Source organism: Argopecten irradians, chromosome 4, assembly GCF_041381155.1.
Source record: "Argopecten irradians isolate NY chromosome 4, Ai_NY, whole genome shotgun sequence".
Classification (NCBI taxonomy): domain Eukaryota; kingdom Metazoa; phylum Mollusca; class Bivalvia; order Pectinida; family Pectinidae; genus Argopecten; species Argopecten irradians.
The window spans coordinates 31470774-31493304 of NC_091137.1; the positions used below are offsets into that span (position 1 = coordinate 31470774).

Here is a 22531-nt window from a genome sequence, read left to right on the forward strand (position 1 = left end):
ACCCTGAACGGGAATTCCTTAAGATTTTGTATGGAGCTCAAGGTAGAGCATCATAGTGGGATTGACTTACAAGTCTTATTTTAATTAGACTGATAAACAGCCAATTGTCATACAACAAATCAAGTGTCATATTTAGAGATTTAGGTGGAAGAAAAACAGTACCCGAAGAAAAACCACAGACCAGTGGTCAGTACTTGGTGCCCCTAACATCGGAATTGAACTCACAATCCAGAGGTGAAGGACTTGTAGTAATATGTTGGGACATCCTAACCAAACAGCCAAAGCGTCTCTTACATCATTGACAATTACACGTCGCCCATTGTATATATTTGAAAAAAAGAGAGAACAACATTTTCCTGAATGAAAATCACATTTTCTGTTTGTACATTTATTTATTTTGACATGATACAATAACTGCACTCTCCACATAATAACATGCGAGATCTTAGGGACTAGCAAATTTCTGTACAATCAAAGCAAAACACAAAAAGAAAATTGCAGAGAAAATCAGATACACAAGGTAAAAAGCACAGCCTTTGATGGAATTGTGAGAAACAGATTAAAATAGATTTTAACACGATAGCTTCTACTTTTTGTAAGAATTGTTATTGCAAAGTAAAGCTATATGCTATTATATAATTAATACTGTTATAAATTATTGATATATGTATTATTGTACAGATAATAACATTTCATCAGATCAGTATATTATAAACAAGTCACAAATATACAAATACTTACTTTGGTAATGATCTAAGATAAAGGTTGGTTCAAAGATAAGTTTGTAGTTAGTAAATGTACAAGATGATTAAAAGCTTCACACTTAATTAGCAGAAAAGTTCTTGAAACCTGTAAAAAACTCATTATTTTTTTTAATTGCTTATCTAAATAGCTCAACCTCCTATCGTCAGAGACCCACATTTTACATTTTAGTCATAGTATACACTTCAATAACTCTTGATTAAGTGTAACAAAGGTCCCGCTGACTTTGGGTTAATGAGGTTTGACTGTGAGGGCCAAGTATAGACAATAACTCAAACTAAAATGTTTTTGTACCAGAATAACTTTCGAACAGCTGGTTATCACTAAATAACAGATTTTGCACTATCCTCATTGGCTAATACACGGTCATGTGGAGGTCAATGTTTTGGACTCATTCATTTCTATGCTATAAACGCCCCCTACGAATATTGCAATTCAGGGAATTGTGACATCACACAGAAGTCATAATTGTGTTTGTGACATCAATGTGTTTCTTAGCCCTACTCTGACCATTCTTTTGTGTAGTTATATCATAGATAATAATGCAGACAACCTTTTTTTAAGAAAAAAAAGAAAGAAATAATTGTGTATCTAATATTTAATTAGAACTAAGGACCTATGAATTGCAATGACCAGATAGAATTTTAAATTATTTGATCTAGCTTTCACTCTTGTCTTGGTTCCGCAGGCCTTATTAGCTATTGCTGGTATAAAAAAAGGATTTCATTATTTTCCTCAAAAGATAAGCATTGTGACAATCAGGTTAGTATACAAGTGGAAATATCACTGAATGTATTAAATGTCAAAACATAAAAATATGTAAAATGATATTGGGACATTTCAGATCATCAAAAAGCTACATGACTGTATAGTGATATCTGTAGTGTCATTTTAATAGGATAGTAAGTGAAAGAATCTGTAAACTTTCATTAAGTCATGTACCCCTGAAAAATCATAATGAACTATTCCAGCATTTGAATTGGAAAAATTTAAGTGTGTCTTCAAGGGTGAATGGGTTATGTGATAACAGGAAGGAAAGTGACCATCAGCCTTGTAACGAGTGGATTTCTTCAATAATACAGCACAAGATAGGCCTACCAGTGGTAGAATTCATCAGACTGCACACCCAGAAAATAATACCTACAGGTGTAATGAAAGTTGAATATAAGTTAAGATATGTGTTTTTCATTTGGTTTTAACTGGTCTATGGATATTTGTATATCTTTCATATTAATTAAAACAATAAATTTACATAGATGGTTTTCTCTTTATACCTGAAAAGTTTTATGTCCCTGAACAACAATAGGTAAAAAAACCAGAGTCAAACTGAATTACTAAACAGATTGTCATATAATAAGCAGAAATCTACGAACAAACTTTAAATAAAAACCAAACTTATTTATATAGGGTTTCCCATGTAATGTACAAACTGATATTTAGTATTAAGTAGACAACAGTATATATGTATTCATCACAACATATAACACAAAATATAGCAGACTTAAATCATATCAAAAGGTGTCCAAAAACTACATTCTTCAACAGGAATTTCAAGCACTGATTATACATTTTCTACATCTATACATGTAAGCACTAAATGGCATTGGTTGATCTTATAATTTAGGTATAAATATTGACAATCACAAATGTATAAGAAAGCCCAGGTTACAGAAATCATACAAAAAGTGCATTATAAAATTACAACAAACTTAACATTTACAAGGTACAACAAAATCTACACTATTAAAAAACATTAAGCTATCAAACTAACTTTATTAACTGTTATTAGGAGCAAGACAGATTCTGATTTCTAAACAAAAAATGTCTGCTTAGGGAAGAAAAAAAGAAATGTAACCCTAAACAAACATTTTTTTAGCCTAAGTCCTGTCAAATACATAATAACAATGTATGTAAAATATGGATACCGTATTACGTCTTTGCATATTGCAGAGTTATCTGCCCTTGTGGGTAGGAATGAATTGTTCTGAAATCCTCACATCGTTTTGTATAAACCTATCATGGTATCTGCAGTCAGTGTCTTTTGGAAATCTATTGAGAAAATACTTTTACCGGCTTTTTTTCCAGAAACTGAATATAGAAATATTTTCCTCCTGAAAATGTAAGTCTATATGATACAAACATTTATCCATATCATGAATGTCTAAACACAGTAATGCATTGCCACCTTTTAATGTCAGAATTTGAAGTGGTAAAGATATCACACTCATTAGAAACAGAGACCTCAACATTGTGACACAAGAACTTGTTTAATTTTAATGAAATCATGCTGACAATGAGTGACCTTGAGTTTGACCTGAAAACAATGAAACTCTAAAGAAAGCCACTAGAGTGCTGACAATGATGTTCTGTAACTTCAGTAATCGTGACCTTAACCTTGACACAATAAACCTGTCCAATAATTTTTATTTTTCTATACGGTGAGGGTTTGTGATTATCTTTGAAGGAATGAAGCAGTATGTGAGAGTGTTGACAAACTCCAGGTGAATAGACAAACACTTTTAATCCTTAATGTGGTGAATAAAAAACAATACATTCACAAAGTTTGTTATATCTGTACTAATAGATATCAACTTGTTGTGAAAATACATATTTTTAGTGTACAGAAATATGTGATTCTCATCCAACTGTACACATGTAACAGAACATATGTTAATGATACATTAAATGTACATACTTATAATGTAACAATTGGTCCACTAGAAGTCTACTTTGTATAGGTAAAGACACATGTTTATAAAAAATGTCACAAAATCATGAAAATAAAAAGAATTATCTTAAATTTTAATAATATCATTCATGGGTGATGTTATGAGAGAATTACTTCAAATTACTTCCAATGAACTAATTACAAGCAAATGCAGCTATGAACAAAACCCAAGTCCTTGGAACTAAATCTTTAATCATCATCTACTTTCAAGTATGACACTAGAAGTAATTCTTGGATAACACAGGCAACCTATTCAGTCAAAATAATAAAATTGATGCAAAAAAGTCTGATGCAATACCTTTTCGTTAGGCAATACTATTTGAGGCAATTTTCTGGAGCCGAAAAAAGGCACATGGCATAGATGCATTGCAGATTATGTTTGAAGTAAGATATAAAATTAAATACATGAAATAGAAACAGAAACCAAAAAATACATACACATAAGACTGTTGTATGTGTAGATACATTTAAAGATACCCTTCTGGTTTCTCTTATACTCCCTCTTCATAAATACATGAATGATGACGGGTGAAGATCCATTAGGGTATGTGACAATAGTATAAACATATACAACAGATCAGCAGCCAGTAAGGCACCAATATTGCATACAGATCAACTCTTCGTAACACCTCAAAAAGGAATCATATATATTATCAAAATCAATCGCCATGGTAACCCTTCATAGAAATGAACATGAAATGCAAAATCCTGCAATGTGCGATGATATTTCTGTTTATTTGATGACCTCAGTTATATCTAGTATTTAAACTAGACCAATCAGATGCCAGTTGTAAAGTGTATATATATAGGTATATTTGTCAAAATGTCAGATGACGGCATAGGGTTAGAGGAGACACTGACTACCAAAACAAAATGTCCATAATTACATAACCTTTCAACCTCATTCCATGCAGATAAGTCTTTAATTTCTATTATTAAGAAATCCTCTTTATTATCTACTTACAATTTTGTAGCTTTTGTAACAACTGTATATTTCAAATCATTTGTGTTATTTAGCTATAGAAAGGAAAATTAGGTACAGGTACATCATATAAAGAACATGTTTGTACATGTAAAAAAGGTCACAATGATTTTGCATTTTCATTGAAGGTTTGACATGGCAATATTCTTTCCTCGCTTAACCATGTTAAAACTACTTAATTACCAAATATGATGGAATATGTTATAAAAATACCAGAATGAAATGAAACATATAACTGCATGTGGACTAGATATTACTTTCCTTTCACTGATGGGAAAATCTGTTTTTGTCTGAATAAAATATTAACAACTACAATTGGTCTTCTACGATAACTTGGTTCAGATCCATGGTTAATAAATGCATCAACAAAATATCAAGTAAAAAACAACGGAACTTCTGGCTAATATATATGGTATCTAGCACAGCTATAACGAGTAAATCATGTAACATCACTGTTGTATAAATAGCACTATATGTATAAGCTAAATGACATCACAATATCTGTATATATATCACTCACCACTTCCATACAAATCCGTCGATAATCACAAAGAGAAATACAATCACGGTACTTTGATGTATATATGATGCCAATGGAATTTGTAGTCATGACTTTGTGTAAAGTACAAACTATACATATACTGCAAAATAAAAGGTGTTTGTATTAAAATTTTGGGGAGCCAGATCAGTAATGGACGATAGATGATGCTCTGACAGTAAATGCTGTACATTTAGAAAATCTTACGTGCAAAAATTATATGGAAACATTATCAATCTAATTTTCAATGTTATACATTTATCATTATTACTAAGAAATGATTTATCTTCAGATCCATTAAACCTGCATCATCTACATAGGGTTTTGTTTTTCTAATGGAAAACAAATTGTTCTCACAAAACAAATATGGAAATATACATGTAGCTTATGCCTGTTTATATAAAAGGTCTGATGATAGAAAGTCTTGATCATTCATTTGAATTAACTTTATAATTTCATCCAAACAACATACCAATGGCATAAGTGCCTTGATTTCTAAAAGAGATTTGAGACTTCCCGACTTTTGGGAGCATTCAGATAGGGAGCTTAAATAACCTGAACAGTATGGTGCATAACCATTACAAGTTGTTATGTTTTTATTCATAAAAAGCTGTCATGTTTTTATTCATGAAAATTATATCAATTGTCATCATACATACAGCAAAATATCTCACTCTCCACAAACACATTCTAAAACTCCTCTATCTTAACCAGGTCCAACAAGTACTTCATCACCATAGGTCCTCAATCTTCATACATTTCTACCATTTCAGGCCTTCCCCCACAGACACATGTAGTCTTTGTAAGCTCTCCTTGGCTGCCTTCCCATGGACACATTCATCATCTCTAGGACTCTAGTACATCCATCACGTTTTTCCTCCTCTGGATTTTTATACCACCAACAATGTCTTGTACACCACTTTGGAAATTCAGTTGAACAGATGTTGCTCCGAACTGTGCAGAAAATCTGAGGACAAAAGAATGTGATGATAATTTAATAAGACAAATTAAATACGGTAGATCCACTAAAGGGACTTCAGATAACAGATTTGATTGGTAATCACTTTTTAATAATAAATTGTTAACATATAATGTATATATACTACACAGTTGATATTGAATCAAATCTGGGTGGAAGATAAATACAATGTAGAATGTTGCATATTAGCATTCAAACATGTGATGAACTGATTTGTGCCTCTAGTTTGATATTCTGTTTCTCGTACTTACTGTTTACATTTCTGAACACTACCGCCCCGGTAGGTGCTTTTGATGTGCTGTTTTGTATCACTAGTTTGATATTCTGTTTCTCATACTTACTGTTTAGATATCTGAACACTAGGTGTGTGTGTCTGTTTTGTATCACTAGTTTGATATTCTGTTTCTCATACTTACTGTTTAGATATCTGAACACTAGGTGCTTGTGATGTACTATTCTGTAGCACTAGTTTGATATTCTGTTTCTCATACTTACTGTTTAGATATCTGAACACTAGGTGTTTGTGATGTACTATTCTGTAGCACTAGTTTGATATTCTGTTTCTCATACTTACTGTTTAGATATCTGAACACTAGGTGCTTGTGATGTTCTATTCTGTAGCACTAGTTTGATATTCTGTTTCTCATACTTACTGTTTAGATATCTGAACACTAGGTGCTTGTGATGTACTGTTTTGTATCACCAGGTAGGTTTTAGCCACGGCCTCCATGGCATGATCACAGCAAAACAAGAAATCTCCCTTCTTTGACAGCTTATCACCATTCTCATGCTGAAACATTAATCATTACTAAGTTTCATAACTGCCATTCTTAATTTGTCCATAATTTGTTTTGGGTTAACTCTGTTGATTTGATTCACTAATCAATTTGTGATAATAGATGAGATAAAGCAATTTCATTTTATTAATTGTTTTATTTATTTTGATTATTCACTTTTGATTACTTTAATATTCCCTTATATTCTACTCCATTTTTGTAAAAGATACATCATATATTTATATATTTCATGTTTAATTTGTTTTGTTTGTTTGTATGCATTCTACCTATATTATATAAGAATAGGATTAAGCTACCTGGCTATGTCAGACGTCCAATTCTATCAAATAACATTTACAAAATGTACTATCATTGTCAATAAGATATTTGAAAATTGAAATTGAAAGATGCGTATAGATCTAAATATCCCTTTATATCGATTGATCTTGTAAAATTAGCACTAATCATTCTGTGTTCTCTTGTTAAGTTTGTGAGATCCATATACATATACAAATACTGCTATGTAGAGATTTTTCCTAAGCTCAACACACAAAAAAAAATAAAGTTTTAATTTTGTGTGAATGGATAGTCCAAATGTGAATATTAAAATAGAATCATGTCAAACCATTTTGAAATAAAGTTAAATTACAAAAAAATGAAAATTAAATGAAATTTATAATTTCCAAGGTTCCAATAAATAAAACCTTGCTTAATGAAGTTCCATTCAAAATGAATATTAATCTAAGATCATAAATGACATATATCATAATAAAACTTTACCTGAAATAAAATAATTAACAAAATACAAAGGATGACATATTAAAACCATGCAAAGTAAACAACTGAAGACAAAGTGAAGCTCAAAGTAAACATTTTGATACAATGACATAAAACTCACTGCTGGATCGGGCGGAAGTTCTTCCTCTTCTGTCTAATGCATTATAAACAATGGAGACAAACGTACTAATAAATACACTACACATAGTAAGGATAACTAAATGGCCAAGGGGAGACAACCACATATATATTGGGCTAAAGTAGGAAGACAGGTCAATGATATTGTCCTCTACAATTACTTCATATATATAAACAAGGGGAGACAACTAGGTATGGGAGACGGAAGTTTAAGGATTTTGTATTAAGACAGGTAAATTCTAGTTTCCTCTATAATTACTCCATACATATAAGCAAGGTGAGACAACTAGCTATTGGAGATTTGGATTTAAGGATATCGTAGGAACACAGGTAAAAACTACTGTTTATGAACAAGAGGAGATAACTATAGTCACAGAACAAGTAACTACTGACCTTTGAATTAAGGTTAAGGTCATACAAAAATGTCATCAGATCAGGAAAAACCACATGTTCATATTAGTTTGCCATTTGTTTTTCTCTAGGGAGGAGATTAATCATGCATTGGTCAGGATACCAACAATATCAAAATGCTGTATTATAAAAAGTCAGTAAGAAATAAAGAAAGCCCTAACTACATCATTAAATCGGGGATACTGCACTAAATACAACGTCATCAATAGAGGATTGTACTACATAAAGACATTAATGTCATCAGTGTATAGCATTGACAAAGACAAGTTAAACAAGGAATGCTACTTTAACAATGAAGAGCTATGATAGATTTGTTTCCATTTTCTGAACCTTATTTTTTCTCCATTTTAACTTCATCATTCTATATAATTGAACTTTGAGCTCTGTTTGATCCCCATTGACCTTATTACAAATGGATGCTCACCTTTTGAAGGTGAAGGACAACCAGAGTGTCCCTGAAGGGACTCAGCGATATCCTTTTGATTTCTGCCACAGGGATGCGGTACTTGACCATCATGGTGTGGTGTTCTATCACTAGTATAGCCTGTGTACTGACTACCAAGAGCTGGTCGACCATCTGTAACATAAATATACTGTTGTGATAAAAAAAAAGCCTGCTGAACATTGCTGAAGCAATACAGATACAACAATTAATCAAATTATTTAGAGGGAAAGAGAAGTTGTTGAGTATCTCATCTAGAACTGTCATCAGATTGGACGACTAATACTCCCGCTGCACAGTAATAACTCCATTTATAGGTGACGTTGCAGAACCCTATATACTGTACTCAACTCCCTTTATGTCAGAATTCTGTGAACCAAATTTGATCAAAATCTGTCAAATAGTTTAGGAGGAGTTTGCCAGACAAAGTTGTGTCTACAGACAGACCGACGGACAGACTGACAACCCGATTCAAATATAACCCATTAACTTCATTTTGGGAGCTATAGAAATCTTAAAAAGTTTAAAAGAAAAAAATGTTAGCATCAGAATTGTATTTTGGTCTGCCATGCAGCTGAAAAACACCCACCTTTCCATTGGCTCTGTTGACCTTTTTAATAGCATCAGCAAACACAACATGATTATCGTTGGCTACTTCATTCATTTTCTTCCATTTTGGATTCTGCCGTAGATTTTGATAATCTCCAGCAAACGCATTCGAAACACTGTAATTAAAAAGACATACATGGGTAAAATTATATGTCCCCGTTTTCATACTAGTAGGAGTATAAGAACCATAACACTTTATGTCTCCCCATTTCATAACAGGAGTATTAAGAATTCATTTGCTCAACTAACAGCCACAAATATGAAATTGAATAAATGATAATCCTACATTGATGTATTAATTTACGTTAGTGTATTAATCTCATGTTTGTGTATCAATCTGAGGTTTATTGATCAATCTTACGTTTAATTATCAATCTTACGCTTGTTTATCAATTTTGCATTTATCTAACAATCTTACGTTTGTGTGTATCCTTCCTTCTTGTCCTTAAACAGATCACTGGCGGTGACCTTCTCTTTCATTTTGTATCTCTCCGCCGTGTCAAACTTCTGTCTGTACTTAGCACACTAAAACCATACACAAATCAACTCAATAAAAAATGTATCAAAACGGCGGGTTTCAAGATCTTAAACAATGTGGGTCAAGTACAAAAGTCCCACCTTCTGGCAAATGTGATGTCACAATATTATGTCAAAATCTGATATGACACACAAACACACACACACACCAGAAAGTGGGACTAATTAATGGTAAATTAGCCAAACATTAACAAGATTCAATCATCAGATTTGTACCATATAGTGTATTTTTGTGATGTGTGTACAGTAACATGTACTTACCTGCCTTTGGTGGAAGAGAAACTGTAGTTGGTCTGACGTTACTTACCTGCCATCGGTGGAAGAGAACCTGTAGTTGGTCTGACGTTACTTACCTGCCATCGGTGGAAGAGAACCTGTAGTTGGTCTGACGTTACTTACCTGCCATCGGTGGAAGAGAACCTGTAGTTGGTCTGACGTTACTTACCCGCCATCGATGGAAGAGAACCTGTAGTTGGTCTGATGTGTTCTTGAAGCGTGGTGAGCACTTAGGCCAGTAGGGGTCGGTAGGGGACATGGAGGGTAGACTCTTCTTCAGATTTAACAAGAACTGTTTCTTCTGCAAATTAAATCAAGGAAATATTCAATCAATCCATTCTATTTAACAATATATGCCTAAATGGAGTCTCAAAAGAGGACAAGTGTGAATCCCGACAGGATAAACCGGGAAAATTGTTTGCCCAATGGACATCCCTGTCTTTTCCCACCAGAATCTGGGTCATGTCCGATAGGGTTCCCAGTTTCCCAAACCAGGATCCCCATAACAGTGTCAAATCCTGCTGAGATTCTGCTAAGATTTTGAATCCTGGTGGGATCCAAAATGAATTTTCTCTGGTAATTTAGACATGTAACTTCATTAACCATAATATTTTCAAAGAGAACATCAACCTACCAAAGCGACTTGGAGGAACTTGACAATCTTGGGTCCAGCCTGTGCCCGGAACTTCTTCCGGTATTCTTTCCGGACTCTCCAGCCGAGGAAGTATTTCCTGATAACAGCCACAGCCCAAAGCTCCAATTTTTCTCTTTTTAGCTTCTTCAGCAGCACACGTGCCTAAAACACAAAGATTAGCATGAAAATTTAATCCGTAAAATAATAACTACAAAGGTAAACCTTAATACTCCTATAGTCAGCTTATAAACATTTCATTATTTTTTCTTTTCTGAATTTTAAATCAAAATAACAGAATTTTTGTTCCATGAATATAAATGGCAAATATATACAGCAGTATTTTTTAGGAAATCAGATATCATTTATTTTCCCAGCTCAAAATTTTCGTGATTTGATCCAAAAAAGGAGAAAATAAATTTTTGCAATTTTCAATTTTCGAGAAAGTTCTGTACAATCTTGAAAATATCATCCCCAAGGAAATATCCAGCTATACAGTAGTGTGGGCCTGTCAGTACATTTACAAAGTCTAAATTCACAAATCTCAGTATCTGTTGCACACAGCAGTACTTAAATGATATGATAACCCTTACCCTCCAGCCTCGAACGAAACACTGTAACACCAAGGTGGCATTCTTTGTCTTCTTGTACTGTTTCTGGGCCTGTTCAATATAACAAGAAGGTTACAAGTCAATTCATTAATGAATTATCATAACTTTTGTGTTAAATTGCACCTCTCGTCTCATCTTCAAAGATTTTTTTCTATTTTAGCATATTTTGACTGGCACTCATGGCTGAAGGCAATGACAATTATATATCATGGAAGAAGTGCTCACTAATTTGACTTAGCGACCACTGCTATATGAAGATCACCTGCTTAACAAGACTTTTCTAAATGATCATTTATAACACAAATTCACCTGTGTATAAAGATCAATTGGTAATACAAATCCCTTTTCCCTTGTCCCTTGGGTGGCTCTTATAGACAGGTTTGACTGTAGTAATATGACTTTCATAAAAATTTCTCTGCATCGATCGCTAAACAATGATAAATTAAGATGAATTACATGTTTTGAATTCATCAAAATCCCTTCAATTAATTAGCACTACTGGCTTTAAATAATTAATAGTAACTAAGTACTAACTGAGTCGCATGGATCACACCCATAATTCATAGCTATCTTACCCAGAATCCTCTAAATCGTGCCGCGATGATGACCTGACTGGCCCTCATCAACTGGTAAAGTTTCTGTTGCTTCCAGCCTTTGTATGTCTTCTGTATCATCACAGCTAAGTAGTGCATACGATCTCGCCTCCTCTCCTCCATGTCAAACAACTACAAAGACAGAAGTTTAATTCTCAAACTGGCATGGGATTAAATATCTGCTATATATGATTTCTAGTCAAAAGCTCTTTGCATATCAAGAGAGATATTTTGTCATCTTAACATAGAAACATTAAAATTAAAATTAAATCTGATGATATAATTATATCCAAGTATCTATAAAAGTAATCACAAGATATCTTAATCACTGAATCATGGCTTAAACCTAGAATGGAACAGCAGCACCAATATTGATGTCTTACCATGCGTGGATTTCGGATGAAGATCTTGGATTTTCCAAATGCATATTCATCAGTTGAAATGTCCTGGGCTAAGCAGATAATTTTCACTCCCTCTTTTGGGTCACCTGACCAGTGTGGCCATGTTTCATTGGCCAACATCTTGTAGCGATAAAGGAATTGTGGGTAGGTTTGCCTAAAGGCGTAGCCTGCTCTTCTCACTCTCACATTCTCCATCAGGCTGTAGCAAAGACAAACACAATACTTCAAAACTGATGATGGAAAACTCAACCATACAAAGAAAGCTTATGATGAATTCACATTTAAACTACTCTTTCTCCACCAACTGTTGAGGGAATCTTTAACTTTGTAAAATATTAACTATATACTCACCCTAGATATCGAACTTGATGTTTGACAATGTCTAATGTGAACACTCCAGGCTTCTTTTGGTCATTAGGCTGAAACAATTCATATAAAGACACTGAAAACTCTGACAGTAAAAAACATTACTTATGATAAATCTTTTAGGCTTCATCAATGTCGTTGATTTGTGTAATTGAATCTTTAAACTCAACCATCTTTAACTCAAAGACCATCTTTTAATTAGAAATACTTTGTTGGTTCAAACTAAACAATACTATCAAAGAAATTCCAGTTGATTACAAATGAATATAAATACTTGGATAACTTGAAATATTTCTTGACAACCTAGTTGCATGGAATAAAAAGAACAAAAAGGTACTCACCTTGATGCATCTTACATAATTTGGGTTTTTGGACAGTAGGTTTTTCATCAGCTCTGTCACAGACACCTGCAGACAAAACATTTAAGGTGGACCTTTAATCATTCTAAACAAGGAGATTCAAATAAATGGATGGAATTTGTGAATGGATTTAGAAGTCATCAACAACAATCAATAAAATCTGTGACTATTTTTATAATTAATATTCAAAGTTCTTTGGTACTGTTTGAAAATCTTAGATGACAAACATTGCCACTAAACCTAAATTGTATCATCAGTAACTTTACTGCATCTTGATAACCTTTTAAACTCCTTTCCTATAGTTTCACGCAATTGAAGTGAAACCAGTAGTGTCTGACAGGCATAAATGCCCATCAAACCTCCATAAAGTACAGGAAATTGATAGTGGATGGGACAAGATGGAACAGTACAGGAGGTTAGAGGGAGGGACATCGGCAAAACTACAGCCATTTTCGTACCGTTTATGTGGGAAAATAGAGAACGCCTCCCACTTGTAGACAGCTGAATATATAAGGACAATTATAATACCTGTGTGGGCTACTCCCTATAACATTATTCTGTATTTAAATATTAACAGAAAAAACAAGGTTATTTGAGCTCACAAAGTAATGATGTCACAACTGATACCTGCCCGCAAGGTAACTCTGTATGCAAAGATAGAATATATTAGTACCTTGAACTGTGATCCTGTTGTTGCTGGTCTCTTCAGCGACTTCAAGGCTGGGTCACCTACAACAATACAAACATATTATGATTCTGAGAAATTGAGAAATCAAGCTTCACTTGTTAAAACTCAAGATGTGTTTATCGGCCATATTGTTTTCGATCACAAAATGGAATATATACACAGCTCTGAAAATAGTTCCTTGGACAGGAGAGAACCAAAACTAACCAATTATTGAATATGTACCCTTTGGAAATTGTTACTTGATCAGGACAGAACCAAAAACTAACCAATCATTGAATACATACCCTCTGGAAATAGTGCCTTCAGGAGAGAATGATCACAGGCAAACATGGCTTGAGAAAGGTCGCGGAAAAGAAGGTCATTGTTTTTTTCTATAAATCCTTCCACCTTATATGTCACCTGTTAACCAACAATTAAATATGCATTAATGTTGATATAGAATTAATAGAAATAACTGAGCCATAAAGAATTAAAATGAATTAAACCTTTTTTTAATTGAAAAAATCTGTTCTTGAAACTTAGTTACAGACAAACCTGCCTTAGTGACCACCTCTGTATAACAACTTCCTGCTTATAAAGACCACATTTTTAGGGTCCCACATGATAAATAATTATACACTTTAACCTGTATATAAAGACCACATGGCTATAATTATAATAAACCATTTTGTTCATTGTCCATTTGATGGTCTTTATAGACAGGTTTGACTATGAAAAATATATATTAGATATCATTTGCTGCGACAAGCAGATGTTGAAATTCATACATCAATTCAAAATTATTTTACTTACATTTCCAGCATAATGCTTTAAACGGAAAATATCATGTGCGAGTGTACGGTCTGACTGATTTTTCCGACAGCCTCTGCTCTCATAGTGGGGGTGGTTCCCGCACGCTACATTCAGTTTCTCCAGGAAAGTTTTGTCGGTGACATTTCCTGGTCGTAGACATTCCTCATCTAACATTGCCAGGATACCAACATTAGGCTGTGAAAAGCAAAGAATTTATGTCTCAAAACATTATCAACCACATTTATAATACAAATCCATGACTATCAAGTCTAGTTTTATTGACTTGAATAGTTTTTGTTTGAAGTCTATAATTTATGCATTATAATAGCTTAATCAGCTTCGGTAAACTTTCGGAGTTATTATCTCCCTTTAGCAAAGAATTGTGAGTTTATTTTCCTGTGAAAGAAAACATCTACTACGATATTTTAAAATATGACAAAAAATGATTTTGATTTAAAACTCAATTCAAACTATTCAAAACAACTTTTTTTTAAATAAAACAACTAGAATTGTTTTTTTAATTTTTTTTGCAAATAATCAAATTTACTTTTTGAAAGTCAAACAGGAATAAATTTTTTATTGAAATAAATCAATTTACTCAATGGAACTTAAGTTGTTATATGAAATGATCTGGAGTTCAATTAAAACACAAGACAAGACACAGAGGTAAAGTATATATGCTATATGTCTCTAACAGATTTAGTGCAAATAGCCAGGAAGGTGGTAATAGAATATTCAACAATGACGATACATGTAAACCCAGAATTAACAAAGAAGAGCAGAGCTGAACACAGTTTTTAATTATAGTTTAAATAATGTATATTTAAAATCTAAACAATAACTTCATTAATATACTAAAATATTAAAATCATTTTATCAAGGATTCAAAGATAAATGCAAGGAATTCTTAAAGGAGTTGAGTTATGGGAAAAGACTGAAATTTAAATTCATAACCCGACCAATTACATTTTTTTAAAATCAGTGGCATTAAATAGCAACTTAAATCCTAAAGGTAATCATTCCTTGATACCATATAAGTGAAATACACTGTCACCACACTGGAAGCCAAAGGAAACAGAGAAATATCATCACCAAAGCTGTCACAGCAAAATATAAAAACATAGAAAATCAGAACAGAACCAAGATATACAGCTCAGTGGTCATTCCAGTTATACAATTCTTCTTCAACGTCTTGCAAAAATTGTATTTTTAATTTAACTTTGTGTAAAATTAGAAATTTGTAAAAGTGCATCAGCAGTAGATCTTTCAAGAACAAAAACCTGCATAAAGATAGGCAAACACTAGAGTATCAACCTAGAGAAACTAAGGAAATATCAAAGCATCATACATTACCTTGATTAATTTAATTCATTCATCCCCGAAATTTCATCATAGACTGGTTTAGTCTTTGATCTAGAAGAGCCTAAATGTATCTTCGGGGGTGAATGAGTTAAAACATTGCAAATTTTTTTATTATGCTTTCTTTCGTTTATATTGCTTTAGTCAATTGACACAATATATCTTCATATTGAAAGCAAAGAAAAGCAATTGCTCAGTTTTTAAGCTTCAGAAAACACCACGAGAGAAAAATAATATATCAAAGCCCTTTACAAGAAAACCACAAACCATTGTTCTTACCATGTATTTACTTTTACCAACGGAGCTCTAACAAAACAAACACATTGGATTTTATAGATATTACACGGACAGCAGAATGGCAGGTGCTTTTACATAGGCTTTCGTAAGCAGTGGTCACAACCTGGAGGAACTAAAGTGGCCACGCTTTTCTGAAAATGTTGGGAGTTAAAATGGCAAGAGAGCTTCAGAGTAGGGTTAGATAGAGTGTCAACCGCATTGTTGATAAGTACATACCTTGCAAGTATGTATTGCACAGGTTCAGTTGTGACCACGGCTTATAGGTACAGTATATATCTATGGTAAGTTGATGTGTTCTTGTTTACAGAGGTATACCTTATACATGTATATACATTTACATGTGCTTCTTTACATGGTAATGGATATTAAAAAGCTTGCATGTGCTCAGCTATATGGTAGGATCGGTGCAATGGATAAATTATGAAAGAATAAAAGGTTGATTGTTGTTTGAACTTTAAACGTCTTATTAACAGCTAAAGTCATCTAAGGACAGCCTTTCATGTATGCAGTGTGTTCTGTGTAAGAATTTCTGTATGTTTTGGGAAGCTGCAGTATTTTTGTGATGTGTCTTTCTGTATAACAGTACAACTCTTACTAGAGTTAAAGGCCTGGAAAGATTAAAAACACATGTCATGTGTTTCTGTTGCAGAAGATGTCAAGAAATTGTATATAATTTACTATCTTATAAATTGTATAGGTAAAATTTCTGCATAATCAAAGAGAGCTCATAAGTTTTCTACAAAATACACATTATAATCCAAGACAGATGAATCATTTTCTCTTATTACTTCACCAGGCCCATAGACCACCACCATAGGAAAGGTTAGTATCAGCATTAGGCATCATTTTGTTCACCTGAGTTCCCCAATACTTGATCAAACACTTGATGGTGTAAAATTAGCTGTACCTACAATTCTCATCTAATGCTTCAGCCATAAAACCAACATAGATCTTAAATTGTATCTCATACAATCCGTAACAAATTGGAAACAGTAATATTATTGTAGATTCTGTTTATAGTAATCATATAAATTATGTTTGATATTTTTCTCATGTTACATCAGCAATGCATCTTTGATAAAACATTATTTGTAGTATCTCGCTAAGCTATATAGCAAATTAGAAAAAAGCTATAGCACATTATTTTATTATCTGCCCCGATATATAAGAAGTCTATTATCTCCCCTGGTATTTCATTACCTCCCCTGATATGTGGCAATCTTCTTATCTACCCTGATATGTAGTTAAGTATTTATGTAATTTCCCCTGATAAGTTGTAATTTATTTCATTATATGTCCCCTAAATGAAGTGAGTTATCTCCCCTGGTATGTAGTAAGTAATTTATTACCACCCCTGATACTTAGTAAGTTATCTCCCCGATATGTGGTAACCATGGTATTGACAGCATTGTGTTTGAGGTTACAAACACATGCGATACCAAAGCATGTATAGAAGGATATAATTCTTTTGACATCTTTTGATAAACTGGATACAAAATCAAGTCACCATTGTATCAGAAACTTGAAAAGTTCATGATCTTTGTTTAGTAATATAACATTTTATTATCACACTGAAAAAAATACATACCATATTTATGTTAAATCATAATAGATATAAAATATTCACTTCATGCCCTGTAGCCCATGTTAGGTATTAATTGATATGTTATGTCACCATGTTAACCTGTTAGACACAGGAGAGACAAGTTGAGGATGTTAGAGGAAGGAGATGACTGTGATAATATTACTTACATCAACCTTAGTTGGAGACTGGAAGAAGGATGGAGCAAGGCTATATATATATCATACAAAACACACACCATGCTGGTATACACACAAGGTAAGGATTTAGAAAGTCTATATGGACCTCTCAGTACTTTACAGTAAAATATTTGACCTCTATGACGTGACCCTCTATGATGTGACCCTCTATGATGTGACCTCGAATTAAATTTAAGGTCATTCATTTCAACAAACTTGGTAGCTCATTGTCACAGCATGCTACAAGGCCAATTCCAAATCACTATAGTTATTGACAAGAAGGTGTGTAAAGACTGATATTGCCATGCAGTAATCTTGAATGAAGGTGAAGGTCATTTATATGAACAGTCTTATTAGTCCTTCATTACAACAAGCTCTTTTTTTTTTTAGATTTTTCTGACAGATTCTGTTCAATGGCAAAAAAAGGAAAATCTCCATTGAAAAGAACTTTACATGCATTTGATTATACAACTACCATATGAAAGTGCCAGTAATATTGTGTAGGTAGGATACACAGGCTATTGTTTCTGGTCCAAAACTCTAACATGTCAAAATCATGATGCACATATGATGCTTATATTGTAAACAACAAGATAATATATTGAAGTAAAAGTATTTTCTGTAAATTTCAAAATTTCCCTTTATTACATGGAAGTAATGTTTCTTTACATTAAGAATTCTACTTAAATGTTTTATTAGTTACTTGCTTATTACTAATAAAACGAACCACATTTGAATTGTGTAATGCCTATCTTCCTTTTAACAATAAACTACTTTCATCTAGGAAAACATTTGAGAAAACTGTCAAATTAATACCATAAAAAATCTAGACAAAGATGCAGAAACTGGGCATATATGGATTTCAAGGGCTTCGTGTGCATGAATTGCTTAATCCTGGTCCAAAATCAATTCCCATGCCACTTGATATCAATATTAAATCCTGCAAGATGATATGGTGATGTCTTATATATAAAAGTTTTATAATTCAAAACATTATTTGTAGAATCAACTGAAATGTTGTCTATATCAATGTAGTTAATTTCATCTGGTTGTTCCTGGGTTTTTAATGTGGAAAATGCCAAACATGATGAAAGTAGTTATTGTCTTAACACATCATTAATCTGCTAATTCTGTATTGGTCTAGTTCATAGTTAGGTCTTTCTCTGTGACAAAGACAATAGCTCTGTGACCTTAGCAAATATGAAAGACTTTGACCTAACAATAACAGGACCAATATAGAAATAGATGATTAATAACCATGTATTTAAAAGCAAACTAATATAGCTACTGAGCTCTTCGTAGCATTGAAACCATTAAAATCTGGTGATGATACTTTGACTTCATTTGTGATAAAACAAAGAAAATTTAAACTCTGGTTATTGTATTGTTTATTTTGTAACATAGAGTTATCTACTCTTGGAAGTTGATTGATTCAGCAACTTTTTGCATCAGAAAAATTATAATAGCACTCTAAAATTATAATTTCACAACAATCTATATCTGTCACAAGAGTAGATAACTCTGTTTTACAGAGACACAGAATAAATGAAAAGTATATTCATGCAAAGGTGGATCCAGAGATCAACTTTCTCAGTAAGGAAATTTCATGAGTGTAAAAATTGAAGAAAATGATGTAAATACATTGAAATTGGAGTTTCTTGAAGCCCAAAAAAACCTCTCTGGATCCACCACTGTAAGGATAGAATCTGTTTATACTCCTTATCTAAACATCTGTAACATCCAGGACTGTAATACTACCATATTACATCAGTATAGAGTCTGTATAACATACCTTTTCTATCAGTTCACAGATGACAGAGTTGTTGAAGAAGTCTACATGGATCCATTCAATACCCTAGAGAAACATGACACATAGGAAATGTTATTTTATAAAAACTTTTGAAATAACTCTGAAAATATCGCTTTTGCCAATGGCCATCACACTCATGATGTGTGAATCTTGAGGTTAAAGTTTACAATGAAGATATTTATAAAATGCTAAGGCTTTTAAATTAATTACAGTCGAACCTGATATTAAACAAGACCTCTATATATAGGACACCTGTCTGTGAAGGAAAGACTCATCAACCTCATTTGATACAATTTACTGTACCATTGACCTCTGTATAAAGGACACCTGTCGATAAAGGACACCTGTCGATAAAGGATATCTTTGTTATGTCCCTTCGGTGGTCCTTTATAAAGACAGGTTTAACTGTTGTAATATCAAAAGATTAACAAACATGAAATGTCAGTTCAGATAGTTTGTTGTATTATAAAAATATATAAAGTTAAATGAAACGTTTTTTTTTTTTTTTCTTCAGTTGGACATCTACATAGGAACTATGTTGTTCATCTCGCATCTCGCGCCATGTTAATTCACTTGTCAATGGCATCTTTTACAAAGACGAATATCAAAATAATTGTACTGGTCAGTAGGTATTACCTCTTTGATGTACTCATCTTGTTCTTCCTTCAAAGTCAGTTCTATAAATATCTGTTGTAGCTTCTCATTGCAGTAGTTAATGATGAACTGCTCAAAGCTGTTCTCCTACAACATAAACACGTATTACATGAAGCACCTTGCCGAGACACAAAGCTGTTCTCCTACAACATAAACACGTATTACATGAAGCACCTTGCCGAGACACAAAACTGTTCTCCTACAACATAAACACGTATTACATGAAGCACCTTGCCGAGACACAAAGCTGTTCTCCTACAACATAAAAGACACAAAGCTGTTCTCCTACAACATAAACACGTATTACATGAAGCACCTTGCCGAGACACAAAACTGTTCTCCTACAACATAAACACGTATTACATGAAGCACCTTGCCGAGACACAAAACTGTTTCTCCTACAACATAAACACGTATTACATGAAGCACCTTGCCGAGACACAAAACTGTTTCTCCTACAACATAAACTAAACACGTATTACATGAAGCACCTTGCCGAGACACAAAACTGTTCTCCTACAACATAAACACGTATTACATGAAGCACCTTGCCGAGACACAAAACTGTTTCTCGTATACATACAACATAAACACGTATTACATGAAGCACCTTCTGCCGAGACACAATATGCAATATGTATTACATGAAGCACCTTATGTTCTCTACACATAAACAGCACTTACAAAGATAACATGCATATCGCATATGTATAAGGCCTGGTATAATAAGTAATTGGTTTTCTAGTATTCATTTTATATCTATAATTGGTTTCTAATTCATACCATACCCTTTATTGATCAAACGAAGGAATGTCCCTTACAAATAAATAGTGGGATCCTAAGCCTGCCTGAAATCTAGAGTAACACTTACCTGGAATACTTCAAATCCATAGATGTCCAGGACACCCATCACTTTACACTTGCCTGTTGACTGAGATTTCACCTATCAAATACAAGGCAATGCTTAAGAAAAGTTGAAAGAGGTCTTATTATAGTGTTTAGATATGAATTAAGTCTTATTATAGTGTTTAGATATGAATTAACCTATTAGTTATCTATTAGTTATGTTTAAATGTAACACTTTAATTAATGTAATACAACTATTAGAAACAGAAAGTTACAGTTATCCTTATGAGTTCCATGCACTACCAAAAGTATGTAATGTAAATGAAGTGCTTGTCATAGAAGGAAGAGTATCCTACTGACTCTTAAACAGTGATAGTTTCATCTCCCATATTTCCATCAGTAATCTAATATTTTTACAACCAAACCTTACTTTTCGACCACCTGTGCATAAAGACCGCCTGCTTAATAAGACCACTTTCTCAGGGTCTCATAAATTGGACGATGCTAACAAAATTTGCCCTGTGTATAAAGACCACTTGGCCATATATAGACCAATTTTTCTTGGTGTGTTGGGTGGTCGTTATATAGACAGATTTGACTCTATTTACAAAAACATTCCATTTTTCTTATTAAGTTTTTATCGGATAAACATTCAATTATACAGAAAGTTGATGTTCCTTTCATTTCTCTAATTAATGCTAAAAGTGGCGAACTCAAAATACATAACTAAACAAACTAACACTGTCCTATAACAGTCCTTACCCTGATGCTGTCGTTGATTCTAGTCACTAGCCAGGAGAACATGCGGCTGTAGATGGCCTTACAAAGGGCATCACGGGCATAAGTAGCCTGAAACACAGATATTTAAGATCATTTTCTCAAGCAATTTTACATTACAAGCATATGTTATTTCACAGCCAGATTTAATTACATTTCTAGTGTAGACTTTGAAATCCCTCAGAGTATTCCTATCTAGGGAAGATTCTTTTATAAGCTTACAAAGAATTACATTCCATCATCAATGGAGATACTAGTACCACACAAACGTTATAGGGTACATCGTACATGGATTTGTCCCATTAATTGACAATTCAATTGACTAATATATACTTACCCCAGCTAAGTTAAGGTCAGACTTGACCTTTTCACCTCTGACCTCGACTGACTTTCTGGTCAAACTTTCGTACAGGTTATCCATGGAACAAGAGAGCAAATCAGCAATATCTCTGAGTACTGAAACAACAAATGGCCTAATATTATATACAAAAGGTTTTTTTGACAGGCATCATAGCTTCACCAATTACAAGAATATAAATTGCATTTGAATAAATACCTAACCTAAGAATCAATACAAGATGCTTACCATGAATTTCTTTTCAAGAGATTTCCATTCCTTTTTTGCCTCATA

The 22531-nt window shown here is 33.2% G+C and overlaps 1 protein-coding gene across 4 annotated transcripts in view; it reads right to left on the bottom strand.

The window, feature by feature from the left end:
• Positions 1-351: 351 nt before the first annotated feature.
• Positions 352-22531, bottom strand: part of LOC138321291 (unconventional myosin-Ia-like) — a 65049-nt gene continuing 42869 nt past the window's right edge. The window contains exons 5-26 of one of the 4 annotated variants that reach the window (XM_069264862.1): positions 22238-22356; positions 21886-21972; positions 21149-21220; positions 20260-20364; positions 19606-19668; positions 17805-17822; positions 16035-16061; positions 14397-14591; positions 13889-14003; positions 13590-13645; positions 12899-12964; positions 12543-12610; positions 12174-12390; positions 11773-11922; positions 11180-11248; positions 10590-10751; positions 10125-10256; positions 9561-9667; positions 9123-9258; positions 8516-8668; positions 6643-6779; positions 352-5977 (exon numbers count right to left, since the gene is read on the bottom strand). In XM_069264862.1, the coding sequence (XP_069120963.1) occupies positions 5857-5977; positions 6643-6779; positions 8516-8668; positions 9123-9258; positions 9561-9667; positions 10125-10256; positions 10590-10751; positions 11180-11248; positions 11773-11922; positions 12174-12390; positions 12543-12610; positions 12899-12964; positions 13590-13645; positions 13889-14003; positions 14397-14591; positions 16035-16061; positions 17805-17822; positions 19606-19668; positions 20260-20364; positions 21149-21220; positions 21886-21972; positions 22238-22356 (2375 nt within the window). In that variant the 3' untranslated portion in view covers positions 352-5856. The remainder of the gene's footprint in view (positions 5978-6642; positions 6780-8515; positions 8669-9122; positions 9259-9560; positions 9668-10124; positions 10257-10589; positions 10752-11179; positions 11249-11772; positions 11923-12173; positions 12391-12542; positions 12611-12898; positions 12965-13589; positions 13646-13888; positions 14004-14396; positions 14592-16034; positions 16062-17804; positions 17823-19605; positions 19669-20259; positions 20365-21148; positions 21221-21885; positions 21973-22237; positions 22357-22531) is intronic. The other 3 variants (XM_069264865.1, XM_069264863.1, XM_069264864.1) reach the window with 3 other exon arrangements.